The 15,608-nt window shown below is 53.7% G+C and overlaps 1 protein-coding gene across 1 annotated transcript in view; it reads right to left on the bottom strand.

Annotated features, from left to right (window-relative positions):
• The window catches only part of PACS1 (phosphofurin acidic cluster sorting protein 1), a 99,314-nt gene that overhangs the window by 15,033 nt on the left and 68,673 nt on the right, over nucleotides 1-15,608 (bottom strand). Inside the window, exons 2-10 of the mRNA XM_036762819.1 lie at nucleotides 13,221-13,308; nucleotides 6,908-6,997; nucleotides 4,789-4,914; nucleotides 4,366-4,510; nucleotides 4,118-4,209; nucleotides 3,953-4,033; nucleotides 3,157-3,216; nucleotides 2,198-2,358; nucleotides 1,761-1,854 (exon numbers count right to left, since the gene is read on the bottom strand). Coding sequence (XP_036618714.1) covers nucleotides 1,761-1,854; nucleotides 2,198-2,358; nucleotides 3,157-3,216; nucleotides 3,953-4,033; nucleotides 4,118-4,209; nucleotides 4,366-4,510; nucleotides 4,789-4,914; nucleotides 6,908-6,997; nucleotides 13,221-13,308 — 937 coding nt within the window. The remainder of the gene's footprint in view (nucleotides 1-1,760; nucleotides 1,855-2,197; nucleotides 2,359-3,156; nucleotides 3,217-3,952; nucleotides 4,034-4,117; nucleotides 4,210-4,365; nucleotides 4,511-4,788; nucleotides 4,915-6,907; nucleotides 6,998-13,220; nucleotides 13,309-15,608) is intronic.

The raw sequence follows: 15,608 nt of genomic DNA, 5'->3' as shown, positions 1-15,608 counted from the left end.
GTGATCCTTGAGCAGAGGGGACTCTGAGAGATGCTCTGGCTAAAACTCCTGCCCCTCCAGTGGCCCCATGGGCTCCACTGGTCCTTGGAGGATGTGCCACTAGCCTGGACCTGAGGCCTGAGCAGCTTTGGTAGCATGGCCTTTGCAAAGAGCAAAGGAAGTGGGGCCACACCTGAGGCCCACTGAACAGCCCCCTCTGCCAGGGTACCGGGGTTGACTCCCAAAGTGTCCCCTTTTCTGCATGTATGTGTGCATGCCTGTGCGTATATACAGGCTGTCTATGGGCCTAGCTGTTAGCATGATGGCCCTTTGAATTTCAAGGCATCCTCCACCAGTGCAGATGCCCTCTGCACCATCTCTGACCACAATCTTGGGGCTCGTCCTCAAGGTCTGAGGAGGAGCAACCAGCCTATCCAGCCAGGGGACCTCCCTGGGGCCAGCCGAGAACGGTACACCTGGGCACCACCCCTCCCTCAGCACAGTATGGCCTCTAACAGGCTGTGTGATGCCAGTCTAGCAGACCCTAACCCCACACACTCAGAGCTTCAACTGGGGTAGGGGTAGGGGAGATGGATGGGGCTCCTCCATCTGGTGGCCACTGGGGGGAATGCAACTAAGAGCAGCCTTCGTGCCTTCTGACCCAATTCTTTTTCAATCCCACTTGTAAATCAATGAATCTGAACTGCATTTGCCCTTCAGTTGTGCTGAGTGAGACTTTCTGGGATGAAAAGAGGCTCGACTGTGGCCGTAAACCATCAGCCCGGCCAGGAGAGCACCACAAAGCTCCTGCCTCAGAGGCGTCCATGAGGCACCAAGGAGAGCCTGCTGCCACCTCCTGAAGCCCACAAGGCCTTCTCCTCTGGCCAGCTGGGGCTTTTCCCTAGGTGATGCTCAGCGCTTAGCAGAGTGCTGGGCACACGGTAAGGGCACCAATGTTTTCTCATTTGTTCATTAAAGATTCCTGAAAAGGAAAGACTGCAATTCACCTACGCAGCCTACTAGAGGCGGGCAGCGAAGTGGACCCCCTGACTAACTCAGCGAAACCGAGCTGCTTTGTGTCTTAACAGGCGTCAAATCTTAACTTCTCTGGAAACTCCTCCTCCAACTAAAGTGGCCTCTGCACACCCTTAGTGCTTGACACAGCACCTGACACACAGCAAGTGCTAGATAAATATATACATCCCCAGCTTCAGGCAGGCTACTCCCTCGCCTGGACACAACACTCCCCTGTCCTCTGGCTGCTCCCTCTTTGTTCTTAAAGGCCCAGTTCAGCTCCTGCCCCCTGGCCCAACACTGCAAGTAAGTCTTCCTGGCCCGCCCCCCCCCAGCTCTCTCTCCGTCTCCCTCACTCATTTTGAGCTGTCTCTCACCCTCTCCTGTTCACTCAGGGCTCCTCCCCCCCACTCACTCAGAGCTCTCTCTCCCTGTCTCCCCCACTTATTATGAGCTCTCTCTCCCCTGCTCCCCCAGCACTCTCTCCCCTTTCTCTCCCACATGCACCATTTCAGGCAGAGTGTTAATTTGCTGTCGGAGCGCAGGGCCGATGCCACAGCATTGTGAGCACAGAGAGTGCTGGCTAAATCTCGAAAACATAGCAAGCTCCCTCTGATAGGGAGAAGAGATACTCCTGAGGACTGGAGGAGGCCCTGGGCCCTGAGCTCGGGGGAAGGCGTGACCACACCAGGCATCTGAGGGTCCAGGAGGCAGGACCTGAGCTGCTCCCACTGGCTGCCCCCCTCCCCACATGCCAGGCTGCTCACAGGGCTGGTGGTGTCCTTCCCCAGACTGCCTTTACTGTTGAGGCTGCCGATCTCCGTCTGGGAACTGGATTGAGACATTCCCTCAAAGAAGGGCCTATGAGGAAGGAGAAGAGCCAGCATTACTGAAGGGAATGCTCACAAGGGAAGGGCTGCCTGGAGAAACCCCATGGGAGGAGGGGGCGGGGCAGGTCTCTGGTGTCTCCCTGTGATCCCTGTGATCCCACCCAAGTGTAAGAGGAAGTAATGGAAGGTAATGGGAGGCTGGGCAAGGGGAGGCTTCTTCAGGGCCTTCATCAAGAACGGGGACCTGTTCTGGGTCCCACTCGTGCCTCTCAGGCTCGCCAGGCTGCCAAAGCGCATGACGGGGACTGCAGGGTGGACCCTCGGTGAGTCCTTGGGGCTTGGGGAGCAGGAAAGGGAGAGGTGTGGGCACCCACTTGAGCTTGGGCTTGGGGGTGCTCAGGACGCTCTCCGTCTCCTCCATCTCGGGCCCGCTGTCACTGGGGTTGTACATCTCCAGACTGTCATAGAGCTCATCCAAGTCTTCCTCTACCTCCCGGATCTGCTCCCGAGATACGTGCTCCAGCCCAAAGCCCACCTGTGGGTGAAGACACCAGGATCAAGACCTGCGTCTGTGCCAGCAAGGGGAGACAGCCGCTGAGGGGCAGGAGAGGGCACAAGGTGGAGTGGGCTCCCTGCCACTCAGGGCCTTGGGTGACCCTGCTTTACCTCTGGGCCTCAGCAGTTTCTGCATCTGTGGAAATGGCGGGGGGTGGGGTGGAGGGGCGGTGTCAGACCTGACACACTGTGAGGCCCCTCCAGTTGGAGGTCTGCCAGCCTTGCCTGACAATGCTGCTCTTTTCCTGAGAGGCTACCCAAGCCAACCATTTCAGAGAAAGAAACTGAGGCAATTTCTTCCTTTGGGTACAAATACCTGGACATGAGGGCCAAGTGTCAGTGGCCTTTCCTGATTCTTTTCAGGGAAGCTCCCTAACCTTTCAGAGGATGGAGGCATTAAAAACACAGGTGTCCTTGCCAAAGGAGCAGGAACAACAAGCCTCAAAGGCTTTCACCCACCCGCCCACCCTCAGATAGGAGAGCCTGCATCCTGGGCCAGCTGGACACATCACCTCATGGCCCCCCAGCGCATCATGGGAAGTAAGTGGCATGGAGATGAGCCTTCTGTCCTCTCCAGGCAGGGGCCTTCCACAAGAGAGGGGGGAAGGGAGGCAAAAGGTCAACTGATTCTACTGATTTTGCTCCTTCTCATCAGCCCTTGGCGGAGGAGGTCAAAGCCAGCTAAGAAACAAAAGCATGACTGCAAATCTTCTCCTCAAGATCCCTTGGGAATCAATCCTGCCCAGCCCTGGGCAGGATGGAGGGGGCCCAGGCGCACCTCATCGGAGACTTTAAACCTCTTCAGCAGGGCCACAAACTTCTGTTTGATGTTGGGTTGCTGCAAGGACACAGGGAACAAGCATCGTCAGACAGCACCCAGAGGGCATCTGTGCCAGGCACCCACATTCTGTGCCCAAACAGGTAAGGGGCTGTGGCGGTTAGTGGCTGGTTGAGGAAGGACTACCTTGAGGGCACCCCAAACCCTTGAAGGCTGTCAGGGGTACAGGGAGGTCCAATTGCGACCCCAATGGGGTTGGGGCTGCACATTAGATGCCAGTGGCCACACCCAGGATCTCTGGGAAGACTCACTCTGGGGACTCCCCATCCCTAGCTGGTTAAGCTCAATGATTCCGAGAGAAGACCACAGGTTCCACCTGGAATGAATGACTTGTGGGGGGACAACATCACACAGTGTGGCTGCCCAGCTCACAAGACTTGGCAGGAAAGTCCAGTGTGTACGCTTAATGTCTAGGCTTTTTCTGAATGAGTGTTGGGAAGGCTTAGGGCAAACATCAGGAGGCCAGAGGGAAGCTCAGGCCCAAAGATGCTCCCAGCACGCTGAGCTCCGCAAGCCACGGGGGCAAGGTCACTGCTGTCTCTGTGTAGCCAGCACCCAGCCCTGACTGACTTATGGAGCTGCTCTGAGAAACTGAGGAAAGTGGAGCTCCTGGAAGCTGGGCCCCTCTCCCCAGCAGCAGATGAAACCACCGACAGCCCAAGTCCTGTGCTGTCCCTGTGGGAGCTTGTGGAGAGCCTGATTTCTGAGAGGGACGGGGAAGGCCTTCTCTGCTCACCCTCGTGATGGCAGACGCTGAGGTCAGTTTCCTCCGGGTTTTCTTCACTTTTCGTAGATCCTCATCTTCATAGAACAAGTCCTAAAGGGAGAGCAGCGTCACCTCCCCTGCCACCCTCCGCAGACACCTCGCCTAGGGGGCTGGGGCTGGGAAGGGGGAAAGTACCTGGCCATGTAAAGGGTCATCGCTCCCCTCCTGCTCCGACGAAAAGCTCTCTTCCTCCTCTTCAGAGTAGTTGTCGATGTCAGGAGAACGGTCTGGGGACAAACAGCACTGTGAGGCCAGAGCCCAAGGGACAGCGCTGCGTCTCTGCTTCACAGGTGGCGTTTGTGGGGAGGGGCTGTGAATGGCAGCTCGCCACTGGGTCTTTCTGGACTAGCCTGAGCAGAGGGGGCCCTCTGCAAGCCTCTTACCAGACAGCTTAGACTTGATCCCTTCCTGGTCAATGGGCTGGCTGGACAGCGAGTAGATCTTAATTTCGGCCACGGGGACAGAGACGTCCTTCACGTTGCTGTGCAGGCCGAGAACGAGGGCACCTTCGCTGGGATGCTGCATGACCTGGGAAGAGGGGGAGCAGGGGTGCCGGTGCTTAGGAGGTCACCCCTCCCCGCTCCTGGCATGCTCTCCACACACAGCCCATGACCACCAAATTCTGACTGGGAGCACTTGCCCACTCTGCATGGCGGTACCGAAATGACCACATCAACAGAGAACCAAACCCTGAGCTCTGAGACTCACAGCAATGTCGGCACCACTCTCCTGTCCTCCCCTTCATACAACGCAGAGACAGAGATCCCGTCTGCCATGCCTGGGATGGCAGCCCGGCCTCCACTCACCTCTGCCATGTTGATCAGCCCCACGGCCAGCGTCTTGTAGCCGAGGATTGTGCGGTTCTTGTAGCGCTTTCTCCTCTGCAGCATGATCTGAAGCTTGTTGGCATCACGCTTGAGGAAATGAGGGTACTGCAAAAGGCAGAGGAGAGTCATGAGGGTGAGTGAGCAGGTGGATGGGGCAGGGCTGCACGGGGCACTTGGTAACAGGGAGAAAGCCAAGGTTGATCTGGTTGGGCTCCTACTTCTGCCACCACCCCGTGCTGGGACAGCAGGAGAGGGATCTGGTGAGATGAAGGGGAGCAGCGGGCATGGGGCTGGGACGCTAGCTGAGAAGGACAAGTACAGGGAGGCCATTCCACCCGTGTTGATAAGAAGTGAGAGATAATGTAACCTTGTGGAGCTCACTCCAGTTCAGGGCCCTGCTGGACCTGCCCCAGGCCCTGAAGCCCCTTCCTGCTCCCAGCAGCCTCAACTGAGTCTGCGGCTTCTGTGCTCCTAGCCCAGCTAAGGGACTCTCATTGAGGTTCCAAAGCTCTAGGGACCCTCTCTGATCTCCAGGAAGAATGAAGAGATCCTCTGAAAATGGGCTTCAAAGTGAAAACAGAGAGGAAAAACGTCCCCAGAGGGCAGCACTCACTGAACATCTGGAGGAGGAAGTGCTCGTCTTGTAGGAAAGAGAGTGACTGACCCTCATGTACCATGAGGCGGAAGGCCCCTGGCGTGAGACTGATGGTGGCGGGGGAATCCTGCTAAGGAGAGGGATGAGGCAGCTTCTTGTCAGAGGTTTCCGGACCATGGCCGGGGTGGAGTGCACCCACGGAGGGCTAAGAACTCTGACCAAGTCTGACCAAGAAAGGCTGCAGAACGAGATGGGTCCTTTTTGGACAGGCCAATGTGGGAAGGTATTTTGCTCAACTGTGTACATTAGTTACAAAGGTTTTGTTTTTCTTTTCTTTCTTCTCTCCTTCCTGAATGGCAGCCTGGGTGCCAAGGTGGGAGAAAGGCAAAAATAAAATTTTTGTTCATCGAGAATTTTTTAAAAAAATGTATTTGCTGAATGGGTTTTATGTTGAAAAGGAAAAGGGAGGAAGAGAGCTGCCTATGCTGTGTCACACTAAGTCCCAAAGAGGGTAGTTAAAGTGAGGAAGATGAGTAGGGGTTGAGACACTCAAAGACTGACAGGAAACAGAATTCAAGAGAGAAGCCAGGAATAAACCCCTGCCCTCGGACGCTAAGGTCTCTGAAAGAGGCCGTGAGTGAAGGGAGCAAACGTGAACTCCTAAGCTCCAGGGAGACTTGGTGAGATGAGGCCATGTTTAGAATGTGACCCTACAAGAGTATTCCTGATTCTAAAGAAACAGAACAGATGAAATGTGGGGGACCTGGGCATCTTTCTAGGCAGACCTCACTGGACTGGGTTTCAGGAGCCAGAACATCAACAAGCTGGAGGCTCCAGAGAAGAGCGAGCAGACTGACCGTGGGCCCCAAGCTCACAGCATGTGAGGCTTGACTGAGCCTAGATGGACACACCAGCTGCCTTGAGCACGGGCAGGGCCCCAGGGGGCGAAAGCCGAAAAGAGCCGAGCTGAGGCTGAGTGACCAGCACTGTGCAGAGCTCATTTTCGAGGCCTGGGCTAGAGGAAACCCTTGTTCAGTAACAAGCCAGACAAGCTTATTCCAACTCTGAAATTCTGTGAAGAGGCAGACAAGGGGAGGGAAGGGCAGGGGAGGGGAGGGCAAGCCTTCTTTCTCAGCCTTTTACTCATGAGTGTCCCCTGCACTAGTTTGGGTGGCGCCTGCTCTGACATGACAAATGTGCTAATGCCACCCCACTGAAGTGCTGAATCTCTCAAGTGCCTGCCTAAGGTGGGATATAGCCCCACCTCAATCAACATGGTCTCTAGGGGACAGAAGACTCCTGAGTACAGTAAACCTGAACCCTGAGCCTTAGTATAGGGTTCTTTAGTTTGGGGCCTGTTAAAATATCTGGATCACTGCATTTCAATATAGTCAGCACACTGAAAAGAAGTTATTTAAAAAGCTTATTCTGCAAAGGGGTCCCAAAGCTTCCCTAGTCTGCTGCCCAAGGTGGGGGCGTCCATGCCACAGAACAGGGTATCACCTGGAGGGAGAAGGTCAGCTGAAGTTCCGTCTCTGCCAGGCCGCTGGCCGGAAGGAGGATCTCATTGGACCGAAGGATCCTTTTTGAGCCCTGAAATAAAGTTGGAACCTATTAAGGTGGGCGTACAGAAACTGTACCAAAAGAACATTTAGCATGACATCCCCAGGCCAGGCAGACCACCACTACAGGAATCAGTGAGAGGACAGCTGGCCACAGGAAGCCTCGAGGGCCACATGGCCAGGCAGCTCATCTACAAACCATTTCTGCAGCTGCTGTCCAGCAGTGGCCAGGAGGGACACGTGGATTTCCTTCCCTGTTCTCAGTATCCCAGGATCCCTCCCCTTCCACAGGAAGGAGGACTACGCTTGCAAGCAGTTTCCCTCTCATGTGATTCCTCCTTCTCCCATCTCTGGCCTGCTCTGTGCGGCTCCAGCCAGACACAGATTAGAGGCCGGCCTGGTCCAGCTGACACACCTGTATTCTTTTCTTGAAAAGTTTTACCTATATCCTTCCCATTCCAGAACTGGCTGCAGCCAGGAGATGCTACTTCCCATGAGAGTCTGTGTAGGCACAGTGAGCATCAAAAATGTCTTTAGCAACAGCCTGGGAAAAAACAAGGGGCTGACCCAACAGGACAGAGTCTGCAGAGTCAAGGGTGCCAATGGTCAACCCAACTTACTGTGCTGGTCACACAAGCCAGTGACCCCTGTGGTGGGAGGGGAGGAGACAGCAAGGGGAGCATGGGGACCACACTCCTGAAGGTCCAGATGCCCCTATCCCCTGAGAAGCCACCAGCTGCCACTACTTAGCTGTCAGACTCTGCGGGTCTCAACTTGCCCACATACAAACTAATTGAGTGCCTTGGGCTGTGGGGATAGGGGCAGTGATCTGCAAGCCTAAGCTGTCACACAAACACGAGGGCCAGTTATTGTGACTGTTGTTACACTGAAAAATAACTGCTACTTTCCCTGCATTTCATCCCTTGATCACAATTTAAATGTGTCCTATGTTGGGGAATCCCATCTCCCAAAACATGTTCAGACAGAATAAACACAGCCTCAAGGCGGCCCAGGACCAGGTATTCCCTCCCCATGGGCTCTGCCCCTGAATCTGCCCACACAGCTGAGAAGTCAGGGTGGAGCCTCCACTAGACCTCCAGCAAGTGGCCAGCAGATCACTAGTGCAGGCAGCCCCTCCTGCCCGTGGTCCTGCTCTTTAGGGCCTTGTCCCATATCCCACACCAACTGTTCACATTTCTGCAGGCAGCTCCCCCGTCCCCAATCTCCTCGTCACTCTCTGTTCCTCTGACCAATTCTCATGGGCCACGGCCTCAGGGCCTTCCCTACCCTGGCTGCCTCACTCTGGACGTTCTCCAGAGCCTTCTTAAACCCTGCTGCCTAGAACAGAATGATCCCAATGGCAGAGCGCACAGGAACTGTCCTTTCCTTATTTCTAGGAGCCACGCCCCTCTCAATGCAGCCCAAGACAAGTGACTTTCATCTTTTAGATTCAGCCCGATCCTCTAGCCTGCCAAGCTTCTTTCTGGATCTTGACTTGGTCATCCCTTTTGGCTGTTCTTCCAAGTCATTGAATCTGTCCCCTCCTGCCCCACTACTGATGCCATTCCAGGAAGTGGTCTGCAGGAAGAGGAGGGGGCCCAGCACATCGGGCCTCCCCCAGGATAGGATGGCTGACTCAGTGGCCTCTCCCCTCTGCCTCCCCTCCTTAAGCCTACACTCTGGCCACTTCAATACAGCTGGGGCTACCTCAGCACTCTCCCCTTCCCTGGTAATGGTAAAATCACAAAAGGCTTGAAAAGGATGAAATCAGAAAACCTCCCCCACCCCACTCTAGGCTGGTCACAAAAGCTGTCTATAAGGCGTGTCTGTCCCTAGAGGGTGGGAGCCACGCACGCACCCAGGATGGCATGGCCAGGTACGTGAGTCTGCATTCATTTTGGTGCAGGTTGGCACAGCACCAGGAATGATAATAGTCTCAGGATAACCTCAGCTCCTTCCACAAGAACCAACAAAAAGACAAGTGACTGGCATTATATGGGCATGATCTGTTCTTCACTGCCCATTACTAGGGAAGATGAATGGTGTATGAACTATCCAGAAGTCCAAGTGCCCATTCTGCCTGGGCAGGCACAAGTACCCCTGGTAGCCCTATGAGACCCCGATCCAGCTGGCATTGGCTTCAACGGCCCCTGAGCACCCTGGGGAGATGCTGGGGCAATGCAGGTGTAACAGAGCCTGTGAACCCAATACCTATCAACACACAGGGTTGGGGGCCACCTGTAGGTAAAGGAACCCCTTCCCTTCTATTGCGAGGAGGCAGAGCAGTAACACGGCAGGTTTCAACTGTTCCACTTGGACTAAACTTTACTTAAACCATACAAACAGATCTGCAGGAGCTGCTGAGGTACCAGAGGAGACGTATAAACCACATTTATTCCCAGGATTAATTTTCTCCACTTAATGAGTTGGTGGCAGCTTCCCAGTATCAGAGAGGACGTGGGACCCGGGAGGCTGCTTGACTCCATCCGTGGCTGTTCAAAGGGTTCCTGAGATCCCCTGGTGTTTGGGGAATCCTGCTTCTTTCCTCCAGACAGACACATGGCACGTGGAACAAGCTGCCGATTTACTCCCGGACTCACTCTTTGGCAACTCGTCTTAAAGACATCCTCTGCAGAGGCTTGAGAGATTTCACGTTCCCTGTCTATTAATTAGCTCTCTGCAGCCTGTGAAACTTTTAGATGTCAAATAAAACTGCATTGACTGACCAAGAAATGAATGGCAGCTGTTCTGGGTGAACAGCACGGTCTTGACTAGCTTTCCTGGCTCTGATTGTCTGCACTAATAATGTGTGTGCTGAAGTTCCAAGTCTGATCCCCAGGATGGGTGGGTTCCGCTCCAGGTCTGCCATGTGAGAACCTCAGACCGCTGGACTCAGGGAGAACTATAGACTGCTGGACTCAGAATCGGGAGGGGCCTCAGAGGTCGGCCAGCCCAATCTGTGCTTGACTTACGGGCATCCAGTTTCTGGTGTTGTCCCAGAGCGGAGACCCTGTGAGGCAGCCCCTTCTCTCATCAGGACAAAGTTCCTCCTCCCTCCTACTCAGTGTTCTCTGTTCTGCCCAGCAAGGCCAAGCACGGAGGGCCCCAGGTTTCCTTCAGAGATGATACACCCCAGCCCACCCTTCCCGACCACAGATCCACCTTCTCTCATCCGAAGCTCTGCCTGGCCCTGCCTGCCATGCTGAGCCAGGAGGAGAAGGGGAGGGAGGAGGAGGAGAGAGCCTGTCTCACTTCCCTCTCCTGCTCCTGGAAGCAGCAATCTACTGGTGGTATGGAAACTGGTGTGCTGGGCTTGGACTCAGTTCCTGAGTTCACACCCTTCCTCAGACACTTGACTAGCTGTGTGACCCTGAGCAGGTTATTTAACTCTGCCTCAGTTTCCTCACCTGCAAAGTGAGCTAGAGAAAGAAATGGAAAACTCCAGGATCTCTGCCAAGAAAACCCCAAATGGGGTCACCAAGAGTGGGATGTGACTGAAACAACCAAACAACAGCAGGAAGTAGGAACCCCTTTGGTTTCCATTTTGTCTGCTAAAAAAAGAGCTGCTGTCAATATTTCTGTGCCAATAGGAATGACAGCATATTCCCAGGCGGCCAAAGGGCACTGGCACTCTGGGTTTTAGTGACTTCGTGAAATGCATAAGCTGTTTGGATTTCAATCATCGCGGCTGCTGCTCAGCCAGCAGGAGATGAAGCTAGGAACCACACACTAGCTCTGTGACCTCTAAACGAGACACCACCTTCTCTGATTACCTGACGCAGAGGTCATGCCGAATCAATGGGAGTGCTCTGCAGAGCAGTGTGGATGGAGGGGCGAAGGCAGTGGGGGACAGGGAACCAACCACGAGCGAAACGGGCAAAACGAAAGCCCCAGAGGAAACGGCTCCGTGGGAGAGTCTTGGACTGGAAGCTGCCGCCTTGGGTTCTGTTCCCAAATCCGCCCTAAAACATTCCAGGATCTCCACGGGGCACCCTCTGTGCATACCAGGAGGATCTAGGAGGCCTCAATGGAACAGTCTGAGGAGCGACAAAGTAACATCTGGGAGGTGCCAGAAAGTTCAGAGTATGACTGTTACTACTGTTTGGGAAAATACACGATTGTACACAATGATGTTAAACATTTAATCAAGAAACAAATGAGATTATTTTCTTTGGCAGAAGTCCTCGAATTTGGGGGTGGCAAGAACAGCAGGGAGCTCTTGCAGAGTGCACCAAGACCACGTGCACTGGAAAGCAGCAGCTTCTGGCACAAGGGATGATTGCCCCAAACTGGAACTCTGTGATCTAGAAACAGAGCATGTGGCCAGTAAGAAGGGAAGAGAAAGACTGGTCCTCCCTTCCATATCACTTTCCCACATGTTGTGAAGGAAGCAGAAGGAAAAGATGAGTGGAGTCTGGAGGCATTCATTCTCAGGGCTCTATGAGAAAGAAATCCCTTTCGATCCTTCACCCTGACGATGCTCGTCAGCCAAAGCGAATGTCCAGCTGTGGTGCTGCCTGGGCTGGGGCTGACCACCATGCGTACCTCTTCCCTGCAGCTCATCTCTGGGGACCTCGGGGAGCCTGGCATCTCCTCGCCTGTGGGCATCCCCGTCACACTCCACACACACCCCCTGCGCAGGTGGCCAGACCCACTCCACTTTCCTCTTGAGAATTCCTCCAGGTGCAGTGGATAATGGCACTGAACTTGGAATCAGGAAGCCCTCAGTCAGCCAGTCAGTCAACAAGGATTTATTAACTGCTAGGCTCTGTGTTAAGAAGGGGGATACCAAGACAAGCAAAAAGAAAAACAATCCCTGCCCTCAAGAAGATTCCATTCTAATGGGGAAGACAACACAACACATAAAAATAGAGACGTCCAGGAGTGCAGCCTGGTGGGAAGGGAAGCCAAGGTCTTTGGAGCACCCCAGGCAGAGCAATCCCAGTGAAAGCCAGCCTCTGACACAGCCCTGTCACCTCTCTAGGCCTCCACACTCTCATGCATAAAATGAGGAGGGGGGATTCAAAGGTGCCTGCAGCCTGGTTTAGCTCTGAATCTCTTATCCTACACTCCTCCGGCTTCCTGCCCTGTCTCTGTGGGGCCAGGGTTGGGTCATCAACACGAAGGTGACCCTGGCCTTGGCCCTGCTTTGCTTTGAGCTGGCACCAGAATGCATGTGCCCTCTTCCGACTGTCTCCCAGAGGGTTTTCAAGTACCACAGGGGGATTCGCTGGAGGCCTGGGAGCCCCACTGACCATGGTCTGAGCAGAGACCACACCAAGGTCAATGGTCCCTACAATGAGCCCCTTGGAGTCTGAGAACTGTAGGCTCAGGGTGGCTCCAGGGCACGTTTTCAGGGAGCTTGGCTGCCAACCAGTCCGATTTGTAGCTGAAAAAAGAACCAGCTCCTCCCTGAAGACCTCTGATGGTGAGGAACCCCGCTGTCCCCAGGGCGGAGCGGTCTGTTCCTTGTCTAGACAGCACTGATTCCTCCAAGCATTGCCCTCTTCACGACCCCACTCAGGGCTGTTCCTCTGTGGCCAAACATACCAAGTGTAACCTCAGTTTCCTTCCCTGGACCATGGCATTGTCCTGGGGCTTTTCTTCTCTAAAATCTCTTTCTCAGTCATGTCATCGCGGGTTCAACCCCACCCCACCAGCCTGACAACTCACTGGGTCCAGCCATTCCGTGAGTTTGGAACGTACCCAAGTCTGCTACTGCTCCATCCACAGCCGTCCACCTTGTCCGGAAGCAGACCCACAGCACGTGCCTGGTCTAGCCTTGGAACCCAGTCCGAAGACGCACATTTCACCTGGACAAACTGTCCCTGCTATTTTGGTTTTACTGCCGCTTTTTTCTTATTCACATTCACAGCAACAAACAGAACATTCCTTCGTAAGAAAGAAAACCAGGGAAGCAACCAATAGACAGAGCCCCCTGCATCTGGCACCAGATGTGACATTCTGCGCCCATACCCCCCCCCCCGCCTTAGAAAAGGGGGGGGTCTGTGCTTGAGAAGTAACTTCTCATTAGCTCTCTTCCAACCTAGACATCCTGAAACCATTCTTGTCAAGTACAACCCTCTGCGGGAGGCTTGAAGGCAGCACTCAACTGCTGAGAAGGGACAGAAGGTTCTGTCCTGAGGCAGAGGTGATAACGCCCCTGCTTGGCCCCCAGGAGAAAGTGCAGAGCCAAGGGGCAAGGGCAGCCTGATCAGGGCTTCTTGGGGCGCTCTCAGCCCCGCCCTTCTCACCTGCAGCTTCACCGCGATGACCACAGAGTTCAGGTCTTTGTCCATTTCCTTCAGCATGACGAGTTTCTTCAGGGTCAGGTTGAACAACCTGGGAAAGGAGAGAAAACAACCTGTCAGAGGGGAGACACAGCAAGGGGGAGAAAATACAACTTTCCCTAGGAAGGTCCGAGAGTCCTTGGTGAAGTGACTGTTATCGATCCCCTGGCACACGGCAGGGCTACGAAGGAAGCCAAGGGCTCCCCTGCAGAACAGGGAAGGAGAGAGGACTCTGGCCACGTATCCTCCCTGTGTCTACAGAGAAGTAGGGGCCCAAAGAGGTCATCGAGTTGGTTACTCGGTCATCACATCCACTTGGTTCATTCCTAGCACGGTGCCTGGCCCAGAGTGAGCACTGAAATCACTATTTGTTGGCTGACTGAGGTAGGAAAGGTTGAAGCTGCATCTCCTAGTGACCTGCAGGGAGCTTCTGCTCCACACTTGGGAAGAGTCCAGTTCTTGACCCCCAAGAGGGGGTAAAGGAAAGGAGGTTTTCAAAGCCTCTTGCCCTGAAGCCAACCTCGTGATCTGAGGCTATACCAATTATTGTACTGAGATGATTCCCGATGCCTTTCTTGCCTATGTCAACCCCTAAATCAGCTGTGAGTCCTTACAAAGAGCTGCAGTTTCATCTGTGGATGCCTGGCTTTAGTCACCCTCCCACCTCCAACCCGATGTGAGACCAGGAGAAGGTTGATTTTTTGAACCCAACTCCCAGACTTTGCATTTGGGTCCAGACTGTCATTAGCACATGAGCTCTCTCTTCTTGCTTCTCCCCATCTGAGACGGTGGCCTCATGGATCATCCAAGGACATTCCCTCCCTCTCCTTCTAGCCACAGGCTCCTAAGCTAGGAAACCAGGCAGCTGAAGACCCTTGTAGCTCTAAATCAATCATTTTTTGGTCCTTCTGGAAGTTCAACAAGTACTGATCAAATGGGAAGACTGGGCTCATTGCTAGGCCCTCCCTGAAAGAAGGACCCAACAACTAGCTTGGTCAGCTACATTTAGGGTCAGGACTGTCCAGTTAGTGTCCTTGGGGTTGACTGGGGGGAGTATGGACTGACTGCTAAGATCTCCCTCCCACTAGGCAGAGACCCAGGAGGTCTAGGTGTTCCACTGGGGCACATGCCTGAGCTCCCTGCCAGGTCTGCAGGCTGAGAAACAAGGCCCTCAATGGGAGGGGAGCACAGGGCAGTGCCTGGCAACCAGAGACCTCAGACAGCAACACGGGCTTGGACTTCTCCTTTTAGAGTGAAGCCGGGCAAAGATTGGGAATGATTACTTTTTTCACAGCTACTAATAAACACATTTCAGCAGAGAAATGGAATCGAGATTTTCTCAAGCAACAGATTCTGAATGGCTCAGTGATGACCATTAGCTGTGGCCCAGGTGAAAAGCCCATTACATATTTTCCCAGATCTTCTGAAAGCAAATAAAGCCCAAGAGCCTGCTCTTGCTAGGCAGATTCCAGAACCCAAGTGGATCCCAGCAATTCTTTCTCTGAGTTGCCAGTGCCCCTGGAGAGCACCAAGATGCTGACAACATGGCAGCTGGGCTCTTCACCTCTCCTTCACAGAGTGCACCAAGCTGATGTTTGCAAAGCACACAGATGGCCATGTAGCCCCCACCTCCAAAGCCTCTAGTGGATCCCTTTCTCACTGGGATCAAATACAGACTCCTGGTTGGCTTTTATTAAAGCCTTTCACGATGTCACCACACTGCCTACTTTTCCACCCTTTTGCTATAGTTGTTCAATCTTTTCAGTTGTGTCTGACCCCATTTTGGGTGCCTTCTCCGGCTCACTGTACAGATGAGGAAACTGAGGCAGAGTTAAGAGACTTGCCCAAGGTCACACAGCTAGAGTCTGTGGCTGGCTTTCTGACTCCAGAAAGCCCCCTATCCAGTGAGCCCCCTAGCTGCCCTGCTTTCCACCCTTACTGCACATTATACTCCAGCCAGGCTGGACTACTTTCTGTGCCCTAGTCACAAACCTGTATCTCTGGCTGCCATGCAGGCTGTTCCCAATGCTTACAGAACACTCTCTTCTTACCTGGGCCTCTTGAAACCAGGGCTCCCTTCAAAATTCCAGCTCAGGGCCACTTTAGGGAAGGGAAGGCCTATCCTTATCTCCCCACGTTCCCTACATCCTGCCAAAGGATTTTTTATCTATTCTGTGCGCAAGCATTTTTTAAATTTTATGTTTTTATTATAAACCTAAAACACCAAAAAAAAGGACATCTCTATGTATGTAGCAGAACCAGAAAGAGGACAGTAAGGGAGACTGGAAATCTCAATTTCATCCCTCCTGTGCTTTGAAAAGTATATAATAAATTCAAGACAGAACTGTCAAA

The sequence above is a fragment of the Trichosurus vulpecula genome, chromosome 6 (genome assembly GCF_011100635.1).
Source record: "Trichosurus vulpecula isolate mTriVul1 chromosome 6, mTriVul1.pri, whole genome shotgun sequence".
Lineage (NCBI taxonomy): Eukaryota > Metazoa > Chordata > Mammalia > Diprotodontia > Phalangeridae > Trichosurus > Trichosurus vulpecula.
This window is presented reverse-complemented; position numbering and strand designations above follow the sequence as displayed.